This window comes from Phoxinus phoxinus (genome assembly GCF_949152265.1).
Source record: "Phoxinus phoxinus genome assembly, chromosome: 14".
NCBI classification, from domain to species: Eukaryota; Metazoa; Chordata; class Actinopteri; order Cypriniformes; family Leuciscidae; genus Phoxinus; species Phoxinus phoxinus.
In genome coordinates, this window is record NC_136889.1 from 24,855,490 (window position 1) to 24,881,317 (window position 25,828).

Sequence of the window (25,828 nt, forward strand, 5' to 3'; positions counted from 1 at the left end):
CCGACGCATGTATCATTCCTATTTTGCACCCGCGCACAGCGGACTTTTCCCTCCACAGACGCACGTCGGTAAATTAGGGAATGAACTTGCGCTCGCGGGGGCGGTTCAGCGCAAAGAGAAGGCGTGTTCCGGCGCAAAACTTCAATGGTGCTATTTTCCAGTTTTAGAAAGCAATTGCGCCATTGACCAAGAAAAAAACAGTCTAAAGACAGTGGCGCGTTGCGCGTTAGTGATGTGGTATTTTAAGGGCGCGTGCTTGGCCATAATGTTAACGCGCATCCACTTTGATTCTCTAATATAAACAGATGCAGCAGTTTTCATTTTTGCAAATCATACATTATTACAAGGAAAAATATTAACACACGAGGGAAATCATTGGTATGTCCGTGAAGATGTGAAAAAGATCTATCTAGATAAAAAAAATTAAAAAATCTAGATTAGGCTACACATTTACCCAAATTATACGCCTGTTTAACCTAATTTGTGTGGGTTTCTCCCATCATCCCCAATGTCACTTCTCTGTGTTTTACGGCCCTGACGAGAACGTCGGTTTCCTCGGCTGTGAATCGCTCCTGCGTGCGCCGGCAAATCCGCCGTTATAATAGCGATCCGCCATGGAACAAGCGCGCCTGCTCTTAAAGGGAATGTGAGAGGACGCTCTGATTGGTTTATTTCACGTTACGCCCAAACCACACCTATGAATAATGAAGCTACTTCAGACCAACCCCTTTTAGATTTGCGTCGGGCGCAAGAGTCATTTATCCGCCGGGAAAATAGCAACAGCGCCGGGATCCGCCCACAAAGTTACTTGCGCTTTGCACTTTGACACTTGCGTTTCAGATCGTTAAAATAGGGCCCTATATGTTTACATTCATTCTCAAGGTCTAACAAATATGTGGGAAGCATTTCCTTCCCCTTTAATGGTAGGTAAATGTACATCGGGATGAATATCAATATCGTATGAGAAAATATACGCTGAGGAGGACTCCAGCCTACAAGCCTCCAAAGAACTAGACTAGGAAGGACACTGTCTCACTAGGATGCAGCCTTCCATTTGTGAAGCACCCTATGGCCGTGTGTCCACCAAAGTGCTTTAGCAAGCTAATAACGCCAGCACTCTTCTGAAACATCTTTCTGCGGGAGCTTCAGCGGCGCAGCATTGGTCTTCAGTTGCTATATGATATGGAATATCTGCAGAATTGTTACTGATATCTGATTTCCCAGATTGTATGTTTCTGAATATAAAAAATGTCGATACAATACGATATTTGCTTTGGCTTCTGTTTTCGCAATGGTTTTGTTCGGTTGTTGCCTTTGTCCCAGCAGGACGTGGTCGCTATGGTATTTGTCCCGCCCCTCCTCCACTGTGATTGGACGGCTGGGTAAAAAGACAGTGATGAGTGCTTCTTTTTACCAAAATTGAAGATTCTTCAGTCGGTGACTGGAAAAACAATAACGATCGCTCAACTCCCATTGAAAACAATTGGAAAATTAAGCTAGCCTCAGGAAAAAACAGTTTGGTGGACACATAGCCTATATGTCCTGATTTGTTTCTGTAGCTAGTAGCTTTGTTTATTTCCTCATTTAGTCTGTGTATTTATAGCCCAGTATTTCCATGTGATAGAGATGTTGTGATTTCATGTGTTCCAGCGAGGAGGATGACACTAGTAGCATACCCCCTGATCCAGGCCCACTGAGCAGGAAACCCAGCGGCCTCCATCTTACCCTCCCAGACTTCCAGGAGACAGAGACCGGTGTGTATCATGAGCATGTGTGATTGCATGTGTGTTTATGTAACTGAGATGTGTGTCATGTTTTGCCAGGGTCTCAGAGCGCTCCGTCTCTCGCTGTGTCCCGTCTGGAACAGGCCATGTCGGAGGTGTCGGCCCTCAGCTCCACCCACAGACACGGCCCTGCCTACATTTGGACCACCCTGGAGCGCATCTGGCTGCAAGCAGGTACGTCGTAAGTGTAGAAATTACACTTCTTTTTTTAATATCATTATTTTTTATATCTCTACATTTTATTATATTAACGTTAACCAGAATTAAATTACTGCTTTAATGTTTGCAGTACTTTAGAAGGACATAATTTGCCTTATTTTCCTAGATGACATCAGCTGAAAGTAAAGTGTTTCATACGCAGATCTTCTTACATTTTAATGAAATATAAAGTTTGTAATTGTTTTTTGAGTTTTTTTTCTGTACTCATGTTGACTTTAATACATTTGGGAAGTCATTGACGTAGTATGACATTATTTGGATGTTATTTTTGCGTTATTTATATGCTGCTCTGCATGAAATGCGTTTCCCAGGGATCTTATACTGGGTGTTTGTGCCCTCTTGTTCCCATTCCCAGCATTCCTCTGGCATGGGATCATTTCCTGTCTAAAATGGGACATATCCTGGTTCTGTACAAATTAGTAAATTTGAGAGCACAAGAGCGGCCCATTGAAAGAATGGGCGTGATGTCACACTGATAGTTTAAAATAGTACTGAGCGCAAGGGCTCACTGAACACAGTCCACCATGTACTGTAGCACATATTTTTTACATCAGCTGTCATTTGTAATCTGTCTGTGTTTTTATGTGCTTTGTAGCAGAATAACATATTATACTAAATCATTCAAATGTTTCAAATAAATGTATTTTTAACATTTAAATGTTTAATTTCAATGTTATGCCACTCAGCATGTGTTGTCTGTGAAGAAACAACATAGCACAAAACTGTGTTTGCAGTGCAAAGGCAGCTATTGATGGTAAAAGATGCAAGAAAGGCCTATCACAACTGAGTATGCAAAAAATTACCAGAAAGAAGACCAGTAACATTTCAGTATGCAAATATTACATCAATGCCAGCACTGTTTTGAACATTTCAACAAAATCAGTGGGAGATCTTATATTTTTTTTAAACCAAAACATGCGCAAAATGTTGCCGTGGGAAAAAGGACCATTGTCTATTATCAATAATGTAGCGATGTATGAAATGCAGCTCACGCAAAGGTCAAACCAGTGTTATTTTATTATTAAAGTTTTAAATAATATCTTGAATTAGCTTTTATTTTTACATTTACAGTTTTTATATTAAAGGTGCAATAGGTGATTCTCTTCAGAATTTTTTTTTTTTTTGTTATGCTGGTTGAAAGTCTCATCCTGATAACAATCACTATGTTAAACGGTCTAAATGTATTTTTATAAATATATATCGTCTGTGTAAGGTGTAGTACCATAAAATGTTTGTTCAATTATTGCATTCGGTCCGAATGAAATGCTACTATGGGCCCTATCTTGCACCCAGCGCAATTGACTTTGAACACCGACGCATGTATCATTCCTATTTTGCACCCGCGCACAGCGGACTTTTCCCCCCACAGACGCACGTCGGTAAATTAGGGAATGAACTTGCGCTCGCGGGGGCGGTTCAGCGCAAAGAGGAGGCGTGTTCCGGCGCAAAACTTCCCTGGTGCTATTTTCCAGTTTTAGAAAGCAATTGCGCCACTGACCAGGAAAAAAACAGTCTAAAAACAGTGGCGCGTTGCGCGTTAGTGATATGGTATTTTAAGGGCGCGTGCTTGGCCATGATGTAGTGTGTTAAGGCGCATCCACTTTGATTCTCTAATAATTATAAACAGACGCAGCAGTTTTCATTTTTGCAAATCATACATTATTACAAGGAAAAATATTAACACACGAGGGAAATCATTGTTGTGTCCGTGAAGATGTGAAAAAGATCTATCTAGATTTATTTTTTTAAAATCTAGATTAGGCTACACATTTACCCAAATTATACGCCTGTTTAACCGAAGCTAATTTGGGTGGGTTTCTCCCATCATCCCCAATGTCACTTCTCTGTGTTTTACGGTCCTGACGAGAACGTCGGTCTCCTCGGCTGTGAACCGCTCCTGGCGTGCGCTGGCAAATCCGCCGTTAGAATAGCAATCCGCCATGGAACAAGCGCGCCTGCTCTTAAAGGGAATGTGAGAGGACGCTCTGATTGGTTTATTTCACGTTACGCCCAAACCACACCTACATATGAATAATGAAGCTACTTCAGACCAACCCCTTTTAGATTTGCGCCAGGCGCAAGAGGCGTTTATCCCGCCGGGAAAATAGCAACAGCGCCGGGATCCGCCCACAAAGTTACTTGCGCTTTGACACTTGCGTTTCAGATCGTTAAAATAGGGCCCTATGTGTTCCCTGTCGGTCGACGTGAGTTTTGCAGAACACTGCGCAGCCTGTTCACAAAGACATACATCATCATCAGCGAGTTTGGACGCCGATTTGCAATGAGGGTGGGATCGTATGCTTTTAATGCTAGCAGTTAGCAGCTAAAGTTAGCAATTCATTTCTGTGTTATTTCAAACTAATTTTAGCTGAATCTGCGTGGGGAAATATTTTGCCCTCACTCAAACTTCCGATTGCTTGAATTCCTATTAAAATGTCTGGCCTGTAACAATTCAGGAACAGCAATAAATGTGACCGCACCTTAATGCTGCAATTATCTACAAAACATAGTTTGAATAAGTCTGTATGTTAAGCAGTTCAGTCTGAATTAATTGCAGATAGGTGTGAATAAAAATGAAAATACCCTGCTGCTATCTTGGAAGCACTATACATGTATGCAATTTTCAAAACTACCTTTTTCTGTGTGTAATTGCTGCCTAAATTCTCCTACCAGTGATTATGTTTGAACAAACACAAATACACAACAGGCAGCAGTTGATTAGAACTGTTTATTTGCTGTGGTGAGTCCTACATGCTAGAGTAGAGCTGCAGATGCTTGTACAGCACTCTACAAATGGCCTTATTTAGACATGAGCATGAATATCCCTCTATGAGCCTGAGTGTGAGATTTAAGGGTAGAAAGGGGAGAAGGTCATCGTGCATTTGCGATCGCAAATATGTTGCCTAAGCTGCATTTTAAATCATCTAGACAGAAGAAAATGCGGCATTCGTGCAATTCTCCTGGTTGAACCACAGCTTGTCTGAAATGAAGCATGTGGGTATTCACTCCTTTGAGAGAGTTGTAATGCTGTGGCAGCAGATCCGTCTTTGAGAGTGTTGATGTTTCAGATGGCTGTGTCACGGCCGTGAAGTCAGAGACGTTTCATAAAGATGAATCATCATGCACTCGATTAGAGATAATCTCACGATATGACAAAGCTGTCACTGAAAATGAGTTGTAACTGTAATAATATAATTTTAGTGTAATGTCACAAAAACAATTATGCCATCAGAATGGTTTATTATTTTTCTCGTTGATCTCTTGTATGTTTTGTGATGCCGTGCCGACCAGGGGAGCTGTTCATCGCTGACGGGCGGATGAAGGAAGCTCAGTTCTGTGTGCAGGAGGCAGGAACTCTCTTCCCCACCTCACACTCAGTGCTGCTGCTCAAGGGCCGCGTGGCTGAGCTTAGGGGCAACGACACCGAGGCCAAGGGCCTGTACGATGAAGCTCTCGCCATCAACCCCAGAGGACACCATATACTGCTGCACCTGGTGAGTGACACACATCCACAGACACATGCTGTGCATCACACTCACTCACTTTAACATCTTGAACCCTAAAACTAATAGATGTTTAGTTCCACTTTGATGCCCTTGAATAGCGATCTGACCCAATACCACCCAATATATATATAAATATATATTCTTTTTTATAATATTTTCACTTCACATAGTTACACATACATGCTACCTTCTGTTTTATGTTTTGTATTGATGGTATTATTTTACTGTGTTTGTTCTCTGTTCTGCTTTTAATTATTTAACATTATTAGTATAATTTATCCTATAGTGTCTTGCCTTAAAAATAATTTTTAATTGAAGTACGAAATACTAAAAATAAATAAACAAAAAGCTAAATAAAAATATAGAACAAAAGCACATAACAAAATTACTAAAACTTCAACTAAGATTAAAATAACATAAAGTATAAATTAAAAGTTAATTTAGAATATTAATAGATACTATAAGTGTGTATAAATTAACACTAAAAGAACACTTACTAAAATAATCCGCTGGTATGAGACCACATTGAAAGTCTGCCATTTTAGTCATTTAATAATAATCATGTGACTCTTTGTACAGACGCTCAGACGTTCTGGCTTCCATAGAAGCTCATGAAGCTCTTCTGATCATTTTCAAATCATGTTAGAGAACAGGATCTTGTGAAACTTGTGGAGTTCATGCAGCTTCAGTGCTGCTGTTATTAAAGCAAAAGAGAAAAAAACAATTATTAAGAGAATATAAATTCATATTAATGCATTGTTCAGAACATATAAAGCTTTGAAGGTGACTTGGGATATTTTGATTAAGTCCTTGCATATGCAACTTACTGTACATGCAGTACAGTATGTACATCTTTACAACCCAAAGTGATGTGTGCTAACATTAGCTCTGCCTCCACTCTCTGCTCTCATTGTGACTGCATAATGTCAGGCCCTTCATTACTCATCTTCACTGGAGAAACCGGAGTGAAGCTAGGCCATTTTCTTCCTGTATCTGGCCAATCAGAGTACACGTCCCCACTATTTTTGGACAAAATACGTAAAATATCAATTCCCTGAGCTGATGAAAACTAATTCTGTGCTTGCTGGTGATGCCCTGCATAGTTCACACACACACACACACACACACACACACACACACACACACACACACACACACACACACACACACACACACACACACACAGACAGCCTGTCTTCATCAGAACGTCACACCACTGATTTCTCTGGCTTGAGCTGCTGTTATTGAACTGAAGTGGAGTTTTGAGGGAATTCTCAAACTGGATCCAATGGGGGAGATTAAACATTTCTGTTCATTACGACTAGAGAGACCAGCACTCTCGTTACAACCGTCAATCCTTTGAGAGACAATGTATTTCAGAGCCTATTTTTTCACCTACATCTTGGGGGTGTTGAAATTAATAGTTTCTACGATGCATCGTGATGCAGACGAGGACGATTCGGTAACGGTTCAGTAATAGACCATAACCAATTATAATGTACTGACGCTTTTCTGACGTTATTTGTCACGTACGTGCTTTGTCGCGGTAGCAATCAAATTTCAGAGGGAGTCGAGTGCGGGCAATTAAAAATTCTCCAACTACTTAAAAAGCCTACATCTGGGCACATATCGGCTTTTATGAACAACCTGGTAAGCACGACCTGGAGAAGACACACGCTGTGTGTAAATCATGTCACGCACAAATAAAATAAGCAGTTTTCCAGGATTATTATTACGATAGTATTATCCCTCATAGCGTCGCAAGACAACGTAAAGTACATGATTCTTATTCAACTTGATGTGTTTTATCAAGCTGATGTGGGTGTTGACAGGTTTGCATGGATTGCCTCAGATCATTTGTGTTTGAATAGTGCGCGCTCTCCATAGGCATGTTCACATTAGCAGATAATAGTAGACACTATTGAGACTTATATATAATAGTATATATATAATTATAAAGATATATAATCATATCTTCATGCCTGGGTGAATAGTATTCGCTGAGTTTTGTTTAAGTTTAGAGACGTGCTCCAGAAAAAAAGTTCACGGAGAGGCAGAAAGCCCAGCCTGTTTTTTTTTTTGTTTTGTTTTTACAAAAGCACAATGGTTTGTTTCGATTGTAAGTGGACACATAAAAAAGTAGACATTTTACAGTTTATTGTTTCATATTTCTTAAGTCTGTATGACCATAAATGACATTAATAAGTATTTTAAGTCTATTTTGCTGCTATGTGAAAAAAATCTAGCAAAATGCGCCGGTGCGTTTGCCGACCCCAGAGGGTTAACTAGACTAAATGATTGAAGAAGTCTGGAATACATCACCAGAGAGAATACAACATCACCACCATTTCATTGGAAGATTGAGTTATTACAGATCAGTAATAACTGACCCGACCTGTCAACAAAGTGTCCCAGGTCCCGGCAATGCCAACAGGAAAGCCCAGACCTCCCCGCCGCTCTAGTGGCTGGAAGTGGCTCAAGTAATTGACAAGGAGAGAGCGGAGGAACGGGAGCTAAAACTGCACCAGCTGGAGGTTCAGGAGCCGAACCATGTCAGGCGTGTTCCCACCAGCCGAGCAATGTCAGGCGGTGGCACTAGACCCACTGGACGTCTTCTTCGGCAGTCACGTAAATGAATTGCTCCGCAACCACTCTGTCGATGAACTACTTATCGTCACTTCCCCCAGAAAACAGCCATCTGTGGCACGCGTCCCAGAGCTGCTGAGCCATCACGAAGGGTCGGCCACTCTTGCCCAGGTCCAGTGATCAGAAGCGCTGGCACTGTTGCTCTGGGCTGAGGCCGACCCACTGTAGGATGGCTCGCTTCAAGTCTTCATAGAGCAGGAGGTTCTGGACCGGCAGCTGCTGGGCTGCCACTTGCCTGCCACTTGCGCCTCTCCCGAAAGCGGCTGGATGATACGCACCAGCCAGTAGGCTTGTGGCCACTCACATGCCTCCGTGGTTCTCCTCAAAGAGAGCAATGAAAGCCTCCGGGTCATCCTCACGTGCCCCATTTTCGTTAAGGGCATCTGAGTGGGCGCGGCATGGTCATGACGACGGCGGTTTTTCTTCTTCCTTCCCGGGTTTCTGCACCAGTGTGATAATGTAATGAGTAAGGAAGGAAGAAGACAGGGTCAGCTTATTGAGACTTAAGTGCGTTTATTTGACTCTTTCGATAAAACAAACGCATCAACAGTATTTGCTTTAGATCAAAGCAATCAGCATCTCCGTTTGCAATGGTAGTTAGTCTTCAGATATTCGCACGAGTCTCCAGTCCAGTCTCTCTGCCAGCTTCCTATTTCCCGGTGGCTTTATCTGGTTTCTCCACGCCAATTACTGCAACAAGACACAGGTGTTTGTCATTTTTCACTACTTATGCACTGCTCGTCTCCTGTCTCTCTCTCCCGCTGCAGACTTTGCTGAACCACGCCCAGCTTCGGTTAAACAGGCGTATAATTTGGGTAAATGTGTAGCCTAATCTAGATTTTTAGAAAAAAATCTAGATAGATCTTTTTCACATCTTCACGGACACAACAATGATTTCCCTCGTGTGTTAATATTTTTCCTTGTAATAATGTATGATTTGCAAAAATGAAAACTGCTGCGTCTGTTTATAATTATTAGAGAATCAAAGTGGATGCGCGTTAACACACTACATTATGGCCAAGCACGCGCCCTTAAAATACCATATCACGAACGCGCAACGCGCCACTGTTTTTAGACTGTTTTTTTCCTGGTCAGTGGCGCAATTGCTTTCTAAAACTGGAAAATATCACCAGGGGAGTTTTGCGCCGGAACACGCCTCCTCTTTGCGCTGAACCGCCCCCGTGAGCGCAAGTTCCTTCCCTAATTTACCGACGTGCGTCTGTGGAGGGAAAAGTCCGCTGTGCGCGGGTGCAAAATAGGAATGATACATGCGTCGGTGTTCAAAGTCAATTGCGCAGGGTGCAAGATAGGGCCCACTGTCACTCTGGTTCCTCCATCGTCCGCGGCTGTTCCTCGCTGTGTTGCGGCTCGTGCAGGTGCAGCGGAGGCTCGTTACGAGTCGCGGGTGCAGCGGAGGAGCGAGACCTGCTTGGTGGTCGGGAGGAAGAGCCCGGGCAATCCCGGCCGGAAATGTCCGGGAAAAAGAGGACGTATGGTCATCCCTACTACTCAGCTTTCTCCACAGAGCAAGAGCCTGTTAGCTTAGCTTAAAAAAAAAGATGGCTGACACTGTTTGTACATTCTGTGAGTGAGATCCCACCACTATGGGCGGATTGAAAACATGCGGAACTAGCTCCTTCTACTGGCTGTAGATTTTAGCCTCAGGTCAGAAAATACTCTCTTTTTTTTTGCGTCATAGGAAGATTTTTTCTAGACAAAAAATACATAAATCTCTCGTCTCAGGGGGACATGACGGGGTAAGCATGGTCATTCGAAAATACTACAGGTTTTCTACTGATACAAAGCTTAATGCTAATCGGTGAAGTATCCCTTTAACTTTCTATTCATCAATGAATCATGAAAAATACGTACACTTTTCGTGTCACTTAAAAGTGTGAATCACTTTTTTTACAGAAATATGAATCAGCACAACAGTTTTCAACATTAATCATAATAACTGTTTGAGCACCAAATCAGCACAATACTGATATCTGAATGTGACGTTGAGGACTGGCGTAACTGAAAAATTAGCGTTGCCATCATGAAAGCTTACACTTACAGTCAAGTCAAGTCAGATTTATTTATATAGCGCTTTTTACAATACAATACAGCATATATTAATCTGTTTCTGTGGGGGACATATTTTATTATTTTATATTACTTGGGGCATCTGGATGGGTCTTTTTTCATTTAGGGCTATCAGCTGATGTGAGTCAAACACGGTGTCTCGGAAGTCTCTGTTCTCGTGTCATATGAGTTTAAGCACACTGAGCACTGTGACTCAGCACCTCATAATTTTCTCTTTCTGCCTATACATCTGCCTTCTTTGAATCTCTGGGTCCTTTCTCTGTTTCTATTGCTTTCTCCCTCACTCTTTCTCTCTCTCTGTCTTCTTTCTGGCTCCCTACCATTGCCCTGTCAGTTGATTAGATAATGCAAATACATTATTTATAACACTTCACTCCTTCTCAGGCCTTTATGGGATGCCTAGCAACCAGGCAATTGTATCATACGGTGCAAGATATCTGATAATGAGACATAGAACCAGTGTTAAGGCTGTTTCACACGAGATGTGGCATGCATTTTAATCAGTCGAGGCAGAGTGAGCTTTACGGTTTCACAAGCTGATGTTGCTTTGCTCATTAAGTACATTCAAGTCACCCATGTAACATGTTGAATTCGGCCTGCCTGGATGCTTTTTATTGTATTTTATATTTTGAGAACCACTTGGTAAGCCTGTTTATTCACTCCCAAACTCAAGCCAGGGCTACAAAAAAATGTCCAAGGCATTAGATATACCATGAAACACAGTGAAGACAGTCATTAACAACTGTAGAAAGTACAGGGCATCCCTTCATCCAAGCCTGGCTAAAGTTTGCAAAAAAACTTGTACTATACATTTGGTTTTATTTTAATGTAAAATTACGGTAATAAAATGTGTTTTAATATCTTTATTTTCATCGTCTAGCTTTTATTTTGGCGAAAAACTGTAGAGAGCTCCTCCTTTGTTGACAACACGTTTATATATGTTTTCATTACAAATCTGATGTAATGGACGGCGCATATTGCATTCCCAAATGCATGTTATAAGCGACCCAAACTCAGCGTCATTCACTGCGGCGCCCAGGGAGCAATTGGGGGTTAAGTGCCTCGCTCAAGGGCATCCTCAGTCGTTCAATACTCTGCCGGTATTGAGAATCGAACCTGCGACCTTCGGGGTTACAAGTCAGAATCTCTAAGCATTTGGCCACAACTGCCACATCTACAAGATGCTACTCCAGTAAAAAAATGCATGCAATCTTATAAAGTAACACAACCTATTCACTGCTTAAATAAAATTATATTCAATTCATCATATTTTCACAGAATTGGTAGTGTGTTGTATCACTCAAGTTTTTATAAAGAACATTATCATCCAACATCACTGCAAATAGGCTTTACATTGAACATACACCAATATAATATGTACATAATATGCTGCACAGTGGCTAGCACTGTTGATGGTCCCCTGTTCGAGTCCCGGCTGAGCCAAGAGTCTTTTCTGTGTGGAGTTTGCATGCCTTGTCTTCGTGGGTTTCCTCCTGGTGCTCCTATTTCACTTTACCCCACAATCCAAAAACACACAGTATGGTGAATTGGCTATACTCGAGTGACCATAGTTGTGAATGTGTGTGTGTGTGTGTGTGTCTCAATCCCTGGAATAGAGAGGGTTGGGGAAAGACCTGGCAACCTACCCCATTGCCAAGAAAATTCATGGTCAGTCTCGTATGGCAAGAGATGGCCATAGAATCACCAAGAGTCAGATACGACTGAAATGGTTAATGAGAGTGAGATTAAATCAAATGAATATAACATAATAATAAGTTATTGCTCTACCATGTCCCACATGGTCCTGCAAAATCAAGTCTGCTGACCTGCAACAAAGCAATAATCAGGTCATCCTCAGAGCAGATGTAGAGATGAGTTTGTGTGGAGCAAACACCGGATCAAGAGCTGTGGAAACAGTGCCTTGCTTTGCTCTGAAATGCGCGACTCATTTATTTCATACACATTTTTTAGCATTAAAGTTTTGTTAATTATGCTAAGCCATATCGCAATTTCAATTTTATTTTGATTAATTGATCAGCCTTACAAGAGGAACAGCAAGAATATGATGTGTAAATGTTCTGGCTTTGTGTTTTTCTGTAATTCTAGTTGTGTTTGTACATGAATCAATGGTTTGTCTATGTTAGGGTTGTCTGCTTGCAAACACAAGCATTGTTTGTACACTGTGTGCGTATTGTCTGCCTAGTAGCTGACACTTGTAATCGTAGCTGGTCCCAGCTGGATCGGATCAGCATCCTTTTGGATTAGCAGAGTTCAGATGCAGGGCCGTGACCCTACAGCAGTTCTTCAAGTGCCACCTCTGCTACATCCATATGAAAATAAGGCAATTTATGCCACAATGTGCTAGCCTCAAATCTGTTTATATTTTAAACCCCCATTCTTGTGCTCTGCTGTTCAGTCCTCCGGCTATAAGACTCACAAACACCTGAATCACCAGAACAGCCTCTTACCGAGCTGTGATTGGTCCACAGGCTTGTCAGTCTGTATATTCCTGCAGCTGTGTTATGATCATTCTTTCCAAACATGCCCTGCCTGTGGCTGCTTCTTTCACTCGTGTCTCATTTCCTGCCTCGCTTTTCTCTCTCCCCAGCGGAGTCATTCTCTCTGATGTGCTTTTGAAGTGCCTGCATAATCAGCAGTCATGTGCCGCAACCCAGAAATACAACTGCATGTGTGCTGAGAGTGGGGACGATGAAATGTAATTGCAATGGGTAAATCTATGGCGTTATTTTCCTGTCAAATGTCGAGAGCGCATTATTGTAGCGCGAAAGTACATTAATATAATGCGCGAGCGCGAATCTCTCTGCTCGCGCACGAAATATGATGCGCGAGCGCGAATCTCTCTGCTCGCGCGCGGAATATAATGTACCGAGCGGGAATCCCGCGCGCGCGCTCTCAGATACACGCTGCTCTTGTAAGAATTTTCTCTGGGCTCGCTCAGAGAATATGCCTGCACTTAAAACCTGTTCAGTGCCATCGCGAATCTCTCCTCTTCTCTTAAAGTATGTGCTTAGACTGTGACCCGTGCGTTCACGCATGCCTAAGTACTCTTCTCTTCCATTTCTTTCTCTCTTTGCTCTTGGCATAAACGCTGTCAAAACGGCAACAACCAATCATAAATAGGCTTCAACGGCTGACCAATGAAAACGCGACATCGTACATGGAATCTTATTGGTTGATATTGAACCGGACATGGAATAAGTTCAATCAAGACAAGCCGAGATGGATCCGCCGAATCGACGAGTTTTATTTGTTTTAATGTTAAATATGTCAAATGTATCTTAGAAATGTCTGGGAAGAGGGCGATTGGATTATTTTACATAGGCCTATAAATGACCTAGACTGTTAACCACATTGTTCACACTACAGGTGCCATGTCCATTGAAAGTGAGATTTTTGAGCCAAATAGATTTGAAAGCCGATTCCAAAAGGCAAAAATAATATTTTACGTCTGATAATTAACACATTGTCTCGTGCAATCACACCAGTTATTAACCATTAAGTACGTAGCGAGATCAACTGCTAAATTCAAATCTGAACAAATATTTGGGGGGAATCTAAGATAAGACTCTAAAGGTATATGAAGATACCTTTTCTAGACGTGTTCCCCGAACTATACCTTATTGTTGCTTAAAGGGAAAAATTAAAATTAAACCCAAAATTAAAATGATTAAAGTCATAATTTACTCCCACTCAAGTAGTTTCAAACCAGTATGAATTTCTTTGATCTGTTGAACACAAAGGAATATATTTATACATATACATTTAAGATCTGTTGAACACAAAGGAATATATTTATACATATACATTTAAGAATGTAAGTAACTAACGTAAGTAGGTAGCTACTAGTAGAATAGAAAAAAATAGATATGTGTATGAAATATGACAAGAGTTGAGCGCCTTTGTCTCTGGTTCAGTGCAAAAGCACATTTGAATTTAGCAGTGAATCTTTGCATAATTTATTCTTTGCCATAATCCTAATTGAACACTGGGTGTGTTAGCCTACAGCTTCAGAATTATATTCGTATATAGCCTATCACAGTGATAAGGTATCCTATAGCTAAGAGTGGTCCAGACCAACCTTACTAACGAATGTTAGTAAAATGTTATAAAGTTATACTTAAATAAGAACGTTTCGGGAAACACGTATTAACGTTAGATATAGCTTTAGTTTAAGGTATAATAATTTAAAGAAGGTTTCGGGAAATCCAGCCCTGTAACATTTCCTTTCAGATAACTTTAGAGTCTGGAGTACCAATTTTTACAAAACATATTGTGCAGATAGAAAGTCTAGGTCATTCATTTATATGTAAAATAATCCAATCGCCCTCTTCCCAGACATTTCTAAGATACATTTGACATATTTAACATTAAAACAAATAAAACTCGTCGATTCGGCGGATCCATCTCGGCTTGTCTTGATTGAACTTATTCCATGTGCGGTTCAATATCAACCAATAAGATTCCATGTACGATGTCACGTTTTCATTGGTCAGCCGTTGAAGCCTATTTATGATTGGTTGTTGCCGTTTTGACAGCGTTTATGCCAAGAGCAAAGAGAGAAAGAAATGGAAGAGAAGAGTACTTAGGCATGCGCGAACGCACGGGTCACAGTCTAAGCACATACACGCTTACTTTAAGCGAAGAGGAGAGATTCGCGATGGCACGAACAGGTTTTAAGTGCAGGCATATTCTCTGAGCGAGCCCAGAGAAAATTCTTACAAGAGCAGCGTGTATCTGAGAGCGCGCGCGCGGGATTCGCGCTCGGTACATTATATTCCGCGCGCGAGCAGAGATATTCGCGCTCGCGCATCATATTTCGTGCGCGAGCAGAGAGATTCGCGCTCGCGCATTATATGAATGTACTTTCGCGCTACAATAATGCGCTCTCGACATTTGACAGGAAAATAACGCCATATAAATCATGGTGTTGTTGGCAGGATTGGGAAAAGTAACACAATTTAACTCTAGGCATAACCACCAACTCACTGTGCACATAGACTGTTGTTCTAAACCCACTTTTCATCTCATACCATTGATTTACAATGTATATTATATTGAGATTTCAGATTCAAGAAGCTTTGTTGGCATGGGGAAATAGCTTCACGTTGCCAAAGCATTAGTAAATATACAGTACATAATACTGTACACATTTGCAAAACAAGTCTTATTTATCATCAATATGTCTGGTTAATTTTCCAGGAAATGAAGACTGTACATTTTAAATGTGTAATATTATGCTGCAAATTAGGTAATTGTTTGTAGGACTGCGCAGTAATTTACAATAACATTTATGTATTTGGCAGACGCTTTTAACCCAAAAATAAAAAGTTTCACAATTCTTTAGTTCATGCATTCTCTGGGAATTGGACCCATGACTTTGCTTTACTCTTTGAACTGTAATATTGTCCTGAAAATTCAGAAAAATATATTTTAAACATTGACCATATTTGATATATCTTGATATTTATGTGCTTGCCCTCCAAATTGCCTTTAAATCAGAGCAATCATAATTTCATTAAAAAGTCAATTATTGTGAAGTAAATTTTAGTTGAATGTTAATTTAGTAAAAAAATATTAAGCATTTTTCTACACTGTATTTCACCAAACAAACACAATAAAAAAATGTCATAATTTGTATGCATCAAAATAACATATGGTGTTACACTGCAATGTTTATCTATATATACGTTTTTTATATAATATTTACTTAAGACATTTTAATACCTAGCATGGGAAATCCATTTTTCAGTGATAACATAAATATGGTCATATTTCACCCATAATGCCTCATAAAAAGTTTCACTGTAATGCAAAAGGTGTATATTTTTAAATGATCCAGTATTTATACTGTAGGTCGTGATATTAAATATTGAGTACTGTAGAGTACAGATGATTGTTTTTTCAGTAATGAGATTTTAATTAATATCACCAATGAGAATAGTGGGAATAACAAAATGGGATATTGGGAATTACACAAAATTAAAATGCAGGCCTGGCACCACAGCGGGGCTTTTCCCATCCTGCCCCCTCACCAAAAGACGACATATTGCAAAATTGGTGCGATGTTCAATTCAGCCCCAGATTTTGAGGGAGATTTTGGTATCAAAAATCTGCTTGTTTTTTAAAAACTAGAAAGCAGTATTAGAACGTGACATCGGTCTTCATAAATTTGAATGATTTTAAACCATTCAAGCGCAAGACGCTAAAGAAACTCAATTTGGTCCACTCACACTGTGTTCTGTGCGCATACACACATAGCACACGTACAGAGAGCTGCGTCATTACCGAACTGAGTTATCTGTTGCGTCTTCACTCTTAAACAGACGAATACACACACAATAATAATAAACGGAGCAATTCCAATAGGGTCCTCACACCATCGGTGCTCGGGCCTAAATTGGGCTACATCAAAATGCCTGTTTTGGCAAGTTTCCTCGTAAGCCCTGTTTTAACTGCGTTAAGTACTATGTACTTACATTGAAATTAATAATTTGATACAATGGACTTATTGTGTACATACATGTTTTTACATTGTACTTATATGTTTTTAATACCTGCATGTAATTACAGCTGTAATTAATGTATGTAATTACATTTGTAATTACACTGTTGAGCCTTTCCTTATACCTTAACCCACCCTTAAACTTAACCATACCAGCACACCTGTCCCTAACCTTACCCGTATCACACCTCAATAGCAGCAAAAGTGTTTTACAATAAAATATGAACACAATAAGTACATTGTACTTATTTCTTGATGTAAGTACATAGTACGTACTTAAAGCCACTTAATATAAAGTGGGACCAAAAGTCTTAATGAACATAAACAGTTGGGAAAAAATCTGATGCGTGTCGGATCTGTGCATTTGATCTTAAAGTGACAGTATAGCTTAATATACCTGCTGCTGTCTTGTGTCATTAATGTTAATTAAAGAACAAAAAAAAAATGTAAAATCTGATCTTGACCAAGCAACAACCTTCCTGTCTCTCTTTTGAAACCAACTTGCAAGCTAGTGACTTAAACTGCAATTCATCGACTGGCCACTAGAGACAGGCTACAAAAGAGTGTCAATCCCATAGACCCTTATTTTCATGACACCTGTGAGGGGGGTTAATATAACTCATCCGTTTAAATTATATTAAGCCTTAAAGTTCTGCATAATTAAGGGCGTAGCCACTTGAGTGACATTTCTGCTGTCACTACTAGCCGTTTGTCTGCTGTCTGTTAGCCGTCACATCACCTCAGCTAATCCCGCCTTTTTGGCCATTTCCGTTTTTTTAAGAGTGACGCTCGGCGATGGCAGGCTCCGCCCACTTTGGGCTTCAAAAATGCTCTTCAGAAACTTACGGGTGATGTCACGGACACTACATCGATATTTTTTACAGTATATGAACTTAACTGAATAACTTATTTAGCTTTAATAGGATTCATATATTTTATTTATACATTATAGTCTCCTATCTCTCTCTCTCTCTCTCTCTCTCTCTCTCTCTTTCTCATATCTGTATCTTTGTTCTATTGTATTTATTTGTGCTATTGGTTGTAATTTGTAAAGTTACAAAATCTGTAATGGGGAAACAATTAAATAATGTATAAACTCCGCCTCACCTGGAATCTCATAATTGGTGCCTGTCCTGTTTTTAAATCAGTCTACTCAACTATTTTGTACTGATTCCAAGTTGACCCCTTTCCACTCTACCCATACCCTTATAAATAAACACTTTTATTTATAGAGCAATGTATAACATCAGCACACCATCACAAACTCCCTACACTCATATTTTTCTTGCCAACAAGCATTTTAATTTTTAATCTAGCATATATAAAAAAATGAACAGTTCTGCAAAAATACAGTGTAACTCTCCCTCGCTTCCTGTCCACAGGGGAAGTTGTTGGTGCGCACAGGCCGCGTGGGTCTCGGGGAGAAGATGCTGAGGGACGCGATACAAGTGCATAACACGGCACACGAGGCCTGGAGTGCCCTAGGGGAGGCGCTACAGAGCAGAAGCTGCTCACAGGCTCCCGACTGCTTCCTCACCGCACTGGAGCTGGAGTCCAGCTGCCCTATCCGGCCCTTCACCATCATCCCACGAGAACTCTGACACATCTATGACCCTCGTACATGTGGAGGCAATGCTGGCTTTTAATCACTTTAATGACACATACTGTATAACAAAACAACTTTGCACTTTTGGCTCTTGATTGAAAGGGAGCATGATCGCATTAGTGAAATTTCACAAGCAAACAAGGTCCGTCGTGAATAGAGTAGCGATGCATGAAGCTTTCTGTTGATCAATGTGGCAAATGAAAATATATGACAAAATTCAATGTGGGACTTTTTTGTCGTCACGCAAAATCCCAGACTGAGAATTCCCATTGAAACGTCTGCGCTATTTCACAGAGCAACAGAAAATGTGACCTTAAAGGGATAGTTGAAAAATTAAAATTAGCCCATGATTTACTCAACCTCAAGTCTATCTGACTTATCTGAGTTATATTGAAAATGTTCTGGCTCTTCCAAGCTTTATAATGGCAGTGAATTGCAATTTCTGTTTTGAAGTTTATAAAAGTGCATCTATCCATCATAAAAGTAATCCACGCGGCTCTGATGGGTTAATAAAAGCCTTCTGAAGCGGATTGATGCGTTTGTAACATGCTAAATAAGAAAAAAAAAATTCTTACACAAAGTAAAATTCTAGCTTCCGGCCAAACGAACATACGGATTCTACTTACGCCTAATGTGCAACTTACGCAACTTATGGCGTCAGAAGTAGTGTAGTGCCTCATGGCGTAGCGGAAATATCAGCAGTACGTCGCATTACTCACATAAGTTGAGCTTTAGACTTTAGTGAAATCCGTACAGTATGTTCGTTTGGCTGGAATCTAGTTATTTTAGTTTAGTTTTGATCATGGATATTTTTCTTACACAAACGCCTTTATTAACCCGTCAGAGCCGCGTGGATTACTTTTATGATGGATAGATGCACTTTTATGGACTTCGAAACAGAAACAGCCATTCACTGCCATTATTAGGCTTGGAAGAGCCAGGACATTTTTTAATATAACTCTGATTGTATTCGTCTGAAAGAAGAATGTCATATACACCTAGGATGGCTTGAGGGTGAGTAAATGATGGGCTAATTTTCCTTTTTGGGTGAACTATCGCTTTAAAAGCCTGTTCACACCAACAACGATATCTAAGGATAACTATATCTATAATATTAGCTTCTACACCAACAGATTATTTGTTTACTATAAGAGCACTCTACAATTTTTGTCGACTGCAACTTTAAATGCTTGGACTCTTTGTAGTCAGGTGGATTTCTGATAGACTGTCAGTGATCCCAACAATATTGTTCTTATTTATCTTGACAGCTGTGGGTGTGGACTTCCGTGTTCTCAAATAACTACAATACGACGAATGACTGAACACATAAAACATTTTCTTTCTATCTGCAATATTTATTTGCACATGTGCTGCAACATGTTCAGATACTGAGTCTTGTTTTTCAGGGACAAAATTGTTGAATTCTTTAGTTCATTTTAAATTCTTTTAGTATTTATATTCCCGGTAATCATCTGTATGTTGGTTAAAGATTGTTCTTCTTATAAAGAGTGATTTTTGCAATCCCAGGGTCATTTTTTTCTGTTGTTTTCATTCCTTATCAGTTTCGGTCCTGTAGCTCCACAGCACTTAAATATCTTATGTAACGTTTCCAGTGCTGTTGGTGGAGAAACCCTTGGTCTTCTTTCTCTGGGGCGGCTGCGGTTGCCTAGCAGCCGAGCCTTGTTTGAGTTTCTGGGGAGGCTGTTGGATCTTCAGCACGTGGGTCTAAAGCCTCATGGAAAACAGCGCTGTGCTATTTTAGCCAGTTCTGTTTGATGACGGGATCAAGATGTTAATTAGGGAGAGCATTGAACAAATGCATAGACCATTGAGTTGGGTTATGTAAGTGTTATAAGTGGGATTCTTGTTTACTTGCACACATCTACAGTATACATGCCCACTGTTTCTCCTGGCACATTTTAACAAGTGCTCTTGAAATTGTATCTCTATTATCCTCCCATTTCTATTGTTTGAAACCGGTCTTTCTGGCCTCTCTGCATGTTTTGGCATAGTATTGTTTTGAATCACTTCCACATAATGTTTTATAGAGCTTTCTCTGTTTTAACTATTGCTGATGCATAATTCAAATGCTTGACTACAGGAACAAGGTCTTACTAAATGGGGCAATGGCATACTTTTCCTGTTCTAAACATTAATATGTAATTCAAACCGATATAAATACACATTCACGTTGAATCTGTTTGCAAAAGATTATAAAAGTGTTTCATGCATGGCTGGGTTATTGCAGGTTGTCAAATATAAACGCAATATTACTTAATATTATTGATTTAAAAAAATATTAAATGTGTTGCGTGTTAAATGCTGCATGGTAATATTCAATTTGATATTTGACAGTTATAGCAGCTGTAAAAAAATATCTGTTAAAAAAAATCTAAAATGACAAGAATAAAGTCTAAATATTTCAAGATTAAAGTCGAAACATACAAGAATAATGCTCACAAGATGATATTGTTTAATGGTATTCACATGGTCATATTTCACTCATAATGAAAAACAAATAAGATACTCCGTGCATAATTATTAGGCACGTTGATTTTCTGATAATATTTTTTTTTTCCAGGAACATTTTCCAATTCCAAACCACATTAATCTGAATAACTACTATTCATTTTGTATTTAATCATTTATAAGTGATATATAATTGTTCATGAAGGTTGGAAATTAAAAACACCTTAAGCCAAAAAAGATTGAACTCTTATTATTATTTAAAAAAAAAAAAAAATGCCCATGACAAGGATGCAATACTTGAAATTGCAGTTAAGGCATGACCATTGGACAGTGAAATGCTCATTGGGTCAGCAGGGTCAGACAAAAACAGGTGGAGAAGAAAAGACCCATGTTAAAAGAATTAAGAACTAATGTGAAGAATTAAGTGTGAAACCATCAGGAACCCTTTAATCTCCAACACCACCATTTTCCAGAACTGCAACATACCTGTAGTCTACAGAAGTGCAAGTTGTCAGGATCTCAGAGACTTTGGTTAGGTAAAGAATCCTAAAAAATGACCCACACTTAAGAATCAGGAGCTGCAGTGTAGTAAAATACATGAAGACAGACAGATTGAGAGTTGAAGGACCAGCAGCACATCCTCTTTTACACTGTTTCAAGAATTCATCTTCCAGAATCTGGCCGGGAGTTTTGGGCAGTAAGTCCATCTCCTACCCTGAAGTCTGTTTTGCAGAGATGGACTAAACATGAATCATTCTAATATGCTGATTTGATGCTCAAGAAACATTTCTCATTATTATCAATGTTGAAAACAGTTACTTACATTTTTAATGTAAGTAATTTCTATTAATCTTTGATTAATAGAAAGTTCAAAAGAACAGCATTTATTAGAAATAGAAAGCTTTTGTAACATTAAACAGTACCGTTCAAAAGTTTGGGGTCAGTAAGAATCTTAATTTTATTAAAAATATATACATTTTGGGGGGAAATAAATCAATACTTTTATTCATCAAGGATGAATTCAATTGTTCAAAAGACATTTATGTTACAAAAGATTATATTTCAAATAAATTATGTTCTTTTGAACTTTCTATTCATCAAAGAATCCTGAACAAAAATGTACACAACTGTTTTCAAGATGGATAATAATAATATAAAACTGAATGTTTTTTTAGCATCAAATCAGCATATTAGAATGATTTCTGAAGGATCATGTGACACTGAAGACTGGAGTAATGATGCTGAAAATTCAGCTTTGATCACAGGAATAAATTACATTTTAACATATATTAAAATAGAAAACAGTTATTTTAAATTGTCACAATATTTAACAAAATTAAGTTTTTGTTTTGTTTTTAAATAAATGCAGCCTGGGTGAGCAGAAGAGATGTCTTTTAAAATATATTGATTATGCTGATAATGCAGTAATTATTTATCTTGATATTAATTATTTAGTAGTGTGTGTACAAATTATTATTACAGTAATGAGAGTTTAATGAGAATCACCATTGAGGATGATGGGAATAACAAAATGTGATATTGGGATTTAGACAAAATTAGTCAAAAACACATAAAGTTACAGTGATTTTTTATATATATATATATATGTGTGCCTAACTGTCACAAATATGTTCTGAGAATTACTCAAATAACATGATACCTTTTATTTTTTAAATATTTCATCAAGTATTGATTTATTTTTTGTCTCACTGTTAGCGGTTGTCACTAGCGGTATAGGAGCAGTAGTGGTGATATATGGGATTATTTGGAGAGGTTGTGACTGATAAAGCATCAGCATCAGCCTGAATGATTATCCTGACCAGGGATGCATTTCCCAAAAGCATCGGTAGCCAACGACAGCCAATCGCAGCGACAGAACTTGCAACAAAAGTTACTTTTGGGAAACGCACCCCAGGCCAGCCGAGCCCAGTGTCCCAACATAAAGTTCCCGTATGGCACACACAGGAGAACTGGGCTCATTATGTTTCACACATTTTGAAAGAAAAGGGAATGATTAGATGGAGGCCTTTGAATTGGAAGCTTGTCCTTTGGGATTTTTTCAGTTAATCACTTAAAGAAGCACAACAAAAGGGTTCTGGAAGTAAAACTCTCCATAGAGAAATATATGTCTTATGCACAAACCTTTTAAGACAGAACTACCATGAGCTTTGAAATTGTTAAAGGAATAGTTTTGTCATAATTACAGGGCTTGGACACAATGACGATGGTAGAGTCAGGTGAACAATGAACAGGTACGTTTATTTATAGAAGCAGCAAGAACACAATTCAATGCAGGTAAGTAATGACGAACATGAATAGAAACAGCAATAGAGTCTTTGAAAGATGATTACTGGTTTTGCCTTACAGGTTTCCAGACACACACTCACACAGATGGATGAGTAGGATTTCAACATGGAACAGGAAAAACCAAGGTAAGTTTGCAGGCAATGAGTCCGTGTTCTTCAGACAAGGCCAGACAACTACTGGTGGTGTGTGTGTGAGTGACGTGTGCGTGATCAGTACTCAGACTGTGAAGGCTGACTGGCCATTTACACCACACCGTTTTCAACTAAAAACAGAAAACTTTTTATGCGTTTTGGCCGTTCATTTACACGAAAATTACGGATTTGGGGCCTGAAAAAGCCATTTTTGAAAATGATACCATAAGTGTCTCCATGTTAACTACAAAAAGGGGAATTTGTGAAAACGCTCGACATCATGCGTATGAGTATTATGTGTTTAGTCTATAGGCGCGTAGTTTTTCTTTACAACATGATGACATCACCAACTACTAGCCTGGCAATATAATACAGCTTTTTCGCGGATCCGTGTGAATGGGTATCGTTTTGACAATGCTGTCAATCTGTACGTGAAAAATGCAAAGGGCAAACTTTTCAATTTTTTCAAAATTGACATTGTTGTTGTGCAAGCTTGGCGTGATTGTGACAAGTTCACTCAAAAATAAAAAATTCTGTCATCATTTACTCAGCCTCATGTCATTCCAAACCTGTGACTTCCTTCCTTCTCTGGAACCTAAAAAAAATTATTTTGAAGAATATCAAGCGTAGCGTTAGTTCTGGCAGGTCACGTTAGTCAAGCTCGCATCAGCTGACTGTCAGCTGATCCACATCTACCTATAGGAATACGACGCCTACCACTGTATTCATATATATATATATAAGCTCCTTCAGTATTATCAGCTGCTATCGTGTTTCTCAGGAGTGAATTACCCTCCTCCATCCCCAGCTCCTCCTCTCATCCAGTCAGGATTTGGCATTCTGGGGGGGTATTGCTGCTCTCCCTGCTCTTATCCATGCTAGCCTGCATAGATAAGAGCAGGAACCATACCGCCAGAACGGAACCATACCGCCAATTCTAACTGTATGCTAATTGTCAATCGTATTTGATGATAGTGGACCTGACAGAAATAACCAGTTTCGGTTACTATTGACTTATATACTGTACAGTAGGTGCTGGTCATATAATTAGAATATCATGAAAAAGTTTATTTAATTCAGTAATTCCATTCAAAAAGTGAAACTTGTATATTAAATTCATTCATTACACACAGACTGATATATTTAAAATGTTTACTTATTTTAATTTTAATGATTATAACTGACAACTAATGAAAATCCCAAATTCAGTATCTCAGAAAATTAGAATATCACTTAAGACCAATACAAAAAAAGGATTTTTAGAAATGCTGGCCAACTGAAAAGTATGTCTGATGAAGGGCTTGGGCCCGAAACGTTACACGCAGTGAGCAATCATTACATTTCCTAAGGAGCATTTTGTGGTGTTTGGTGCTAAGGAGCATTTTCTGGCATTTACTAAGGAGCAAACTCATTGTTTACCTTTTCTAATTACTTGTCTATCCAGCACCCAGTTTTATTGTTTTGGATGTGCGTGCTGTACATTTGAACTCCATTACAACTGAAAAGTATGAACATGAAAATTATGAGCATGTACAGCACTCAATACTTTTGCCTGAATTACTGCAGCAATGCGGCGTGACATGGAGTCGATCAGTCTGTGGCACTGCTCAGGTGTTTTGAGAGCCCAGGTTGCTCTGATAGTGGCCTTCAGCTCTTCTGCATTGTTGGGTCTGGCGTATCACATCTTCCTCTTCACAATACCTCATAGATTTTCTATAGGGTTAAGGTCAGGCGAGTTTGCTGGCCAACTAAGAACAGGGATACCATGGTCCTTAAACCAGGTACTGGTAGCTTTGGCACTGTGTGCAGGTGCCAAGTCCTGTTGGAAAATGAAATCTGCATCTCCATAAAGTTGGTCAGCAGCAGGAAGCATGAAGTGCTCTAAAACTTCCTGGTAGACGGCTGCGTTGACCTTGGACCTCAGAAAACACAGTGGACCAACACCAGCAGATGACATGGCACCCCAAACCATCACTGACTGTGGAAACTTTACACTGGACTTCAAGTAACGTGGATTCTGTGCCTCTCCTCTCTTCCTCCAGACTCTGGAACCTTGATTTCCAAATGAGATGCAAAATTTGCTCTCATCAGATAAGAGGACTTTGGTCCACTGTACTTTATTAAATGCAGAGTCAACGCAGCCGTCTACCAGGACATTTTCACAGCACTTCATGCTTCCTTCATTTTCCAGCAGGATTTGCAGCTGCCCACACTGCCAAAAGAACCAAAACCTGGTTCAATGACCATGGTATTTCTGTGTAATTACTGTGTGATTTCATGTAATTTTCTCATTTTCTGGAATTTTGATTTCGTGGGTTTCATAAGCTGTAAGCCATAATCATCAACATTATAACAAATAAAGGCTTGAAATATCTCACTCTGCATGTAATGGATCTATATAATATATTAGTTTCACCTGTTAAGTTGAATTCTAGAAATAAATCAACTTTTTCATGATATTCTAATTATATGACCAGCACCTGTATATATAATACCAAAATTTAAAATACTGTGGAATTCAATGAAAACCAAAACTGTTTGATTGCCAA

At 39.4% G+C, this 25,828-nt stretch overlaps 1 protein-coding gene across 3 annotated transcripts in view; it reads left to right on the plus strand.

Annotated features, from left to right (window-relative positions):
• ttc7a (tetratricopeptide repeat domain 7A) overlaps nucleotides 1-19,897 on the plus strand; it is a 63,659-nt gene extending 43,762 nt beyond the window's left edge. For 2 of the 3 annotated variants that reach the window (XM_079635274.1, XM_079635275.1), the window contains 4 exons: nucleotides 1,651-1,754; nucleotides 1,824-1,958; nucleotides 5,295-5,497; nucleotides 18,149-19,897. In XM_079635274.1, the coding sequence (XP_079491400.1) occupies nucleotides 1,651-1,754; nucleotides 1,824-1,958; nucleotides 5,295-5,497; nucleotides 18,149-18,367 (661 nt within the window). In that variant the 3' untranslated portion in view covers nucleotides 18,368-19,897. The remainder of the gene's footprint in view (nucleotides 1-1,650; nucleotides 1,755-1,823; nucleotides 1,959-5,294; nucleotides 5,498-18,148) is intronic. The other variant, XR_013800203.1, reaches the window with a different exon arrangement.
• The last annotated feature ends 5,931 nt before the right edge of the window (nucleotides 19,898-25,828 follow it).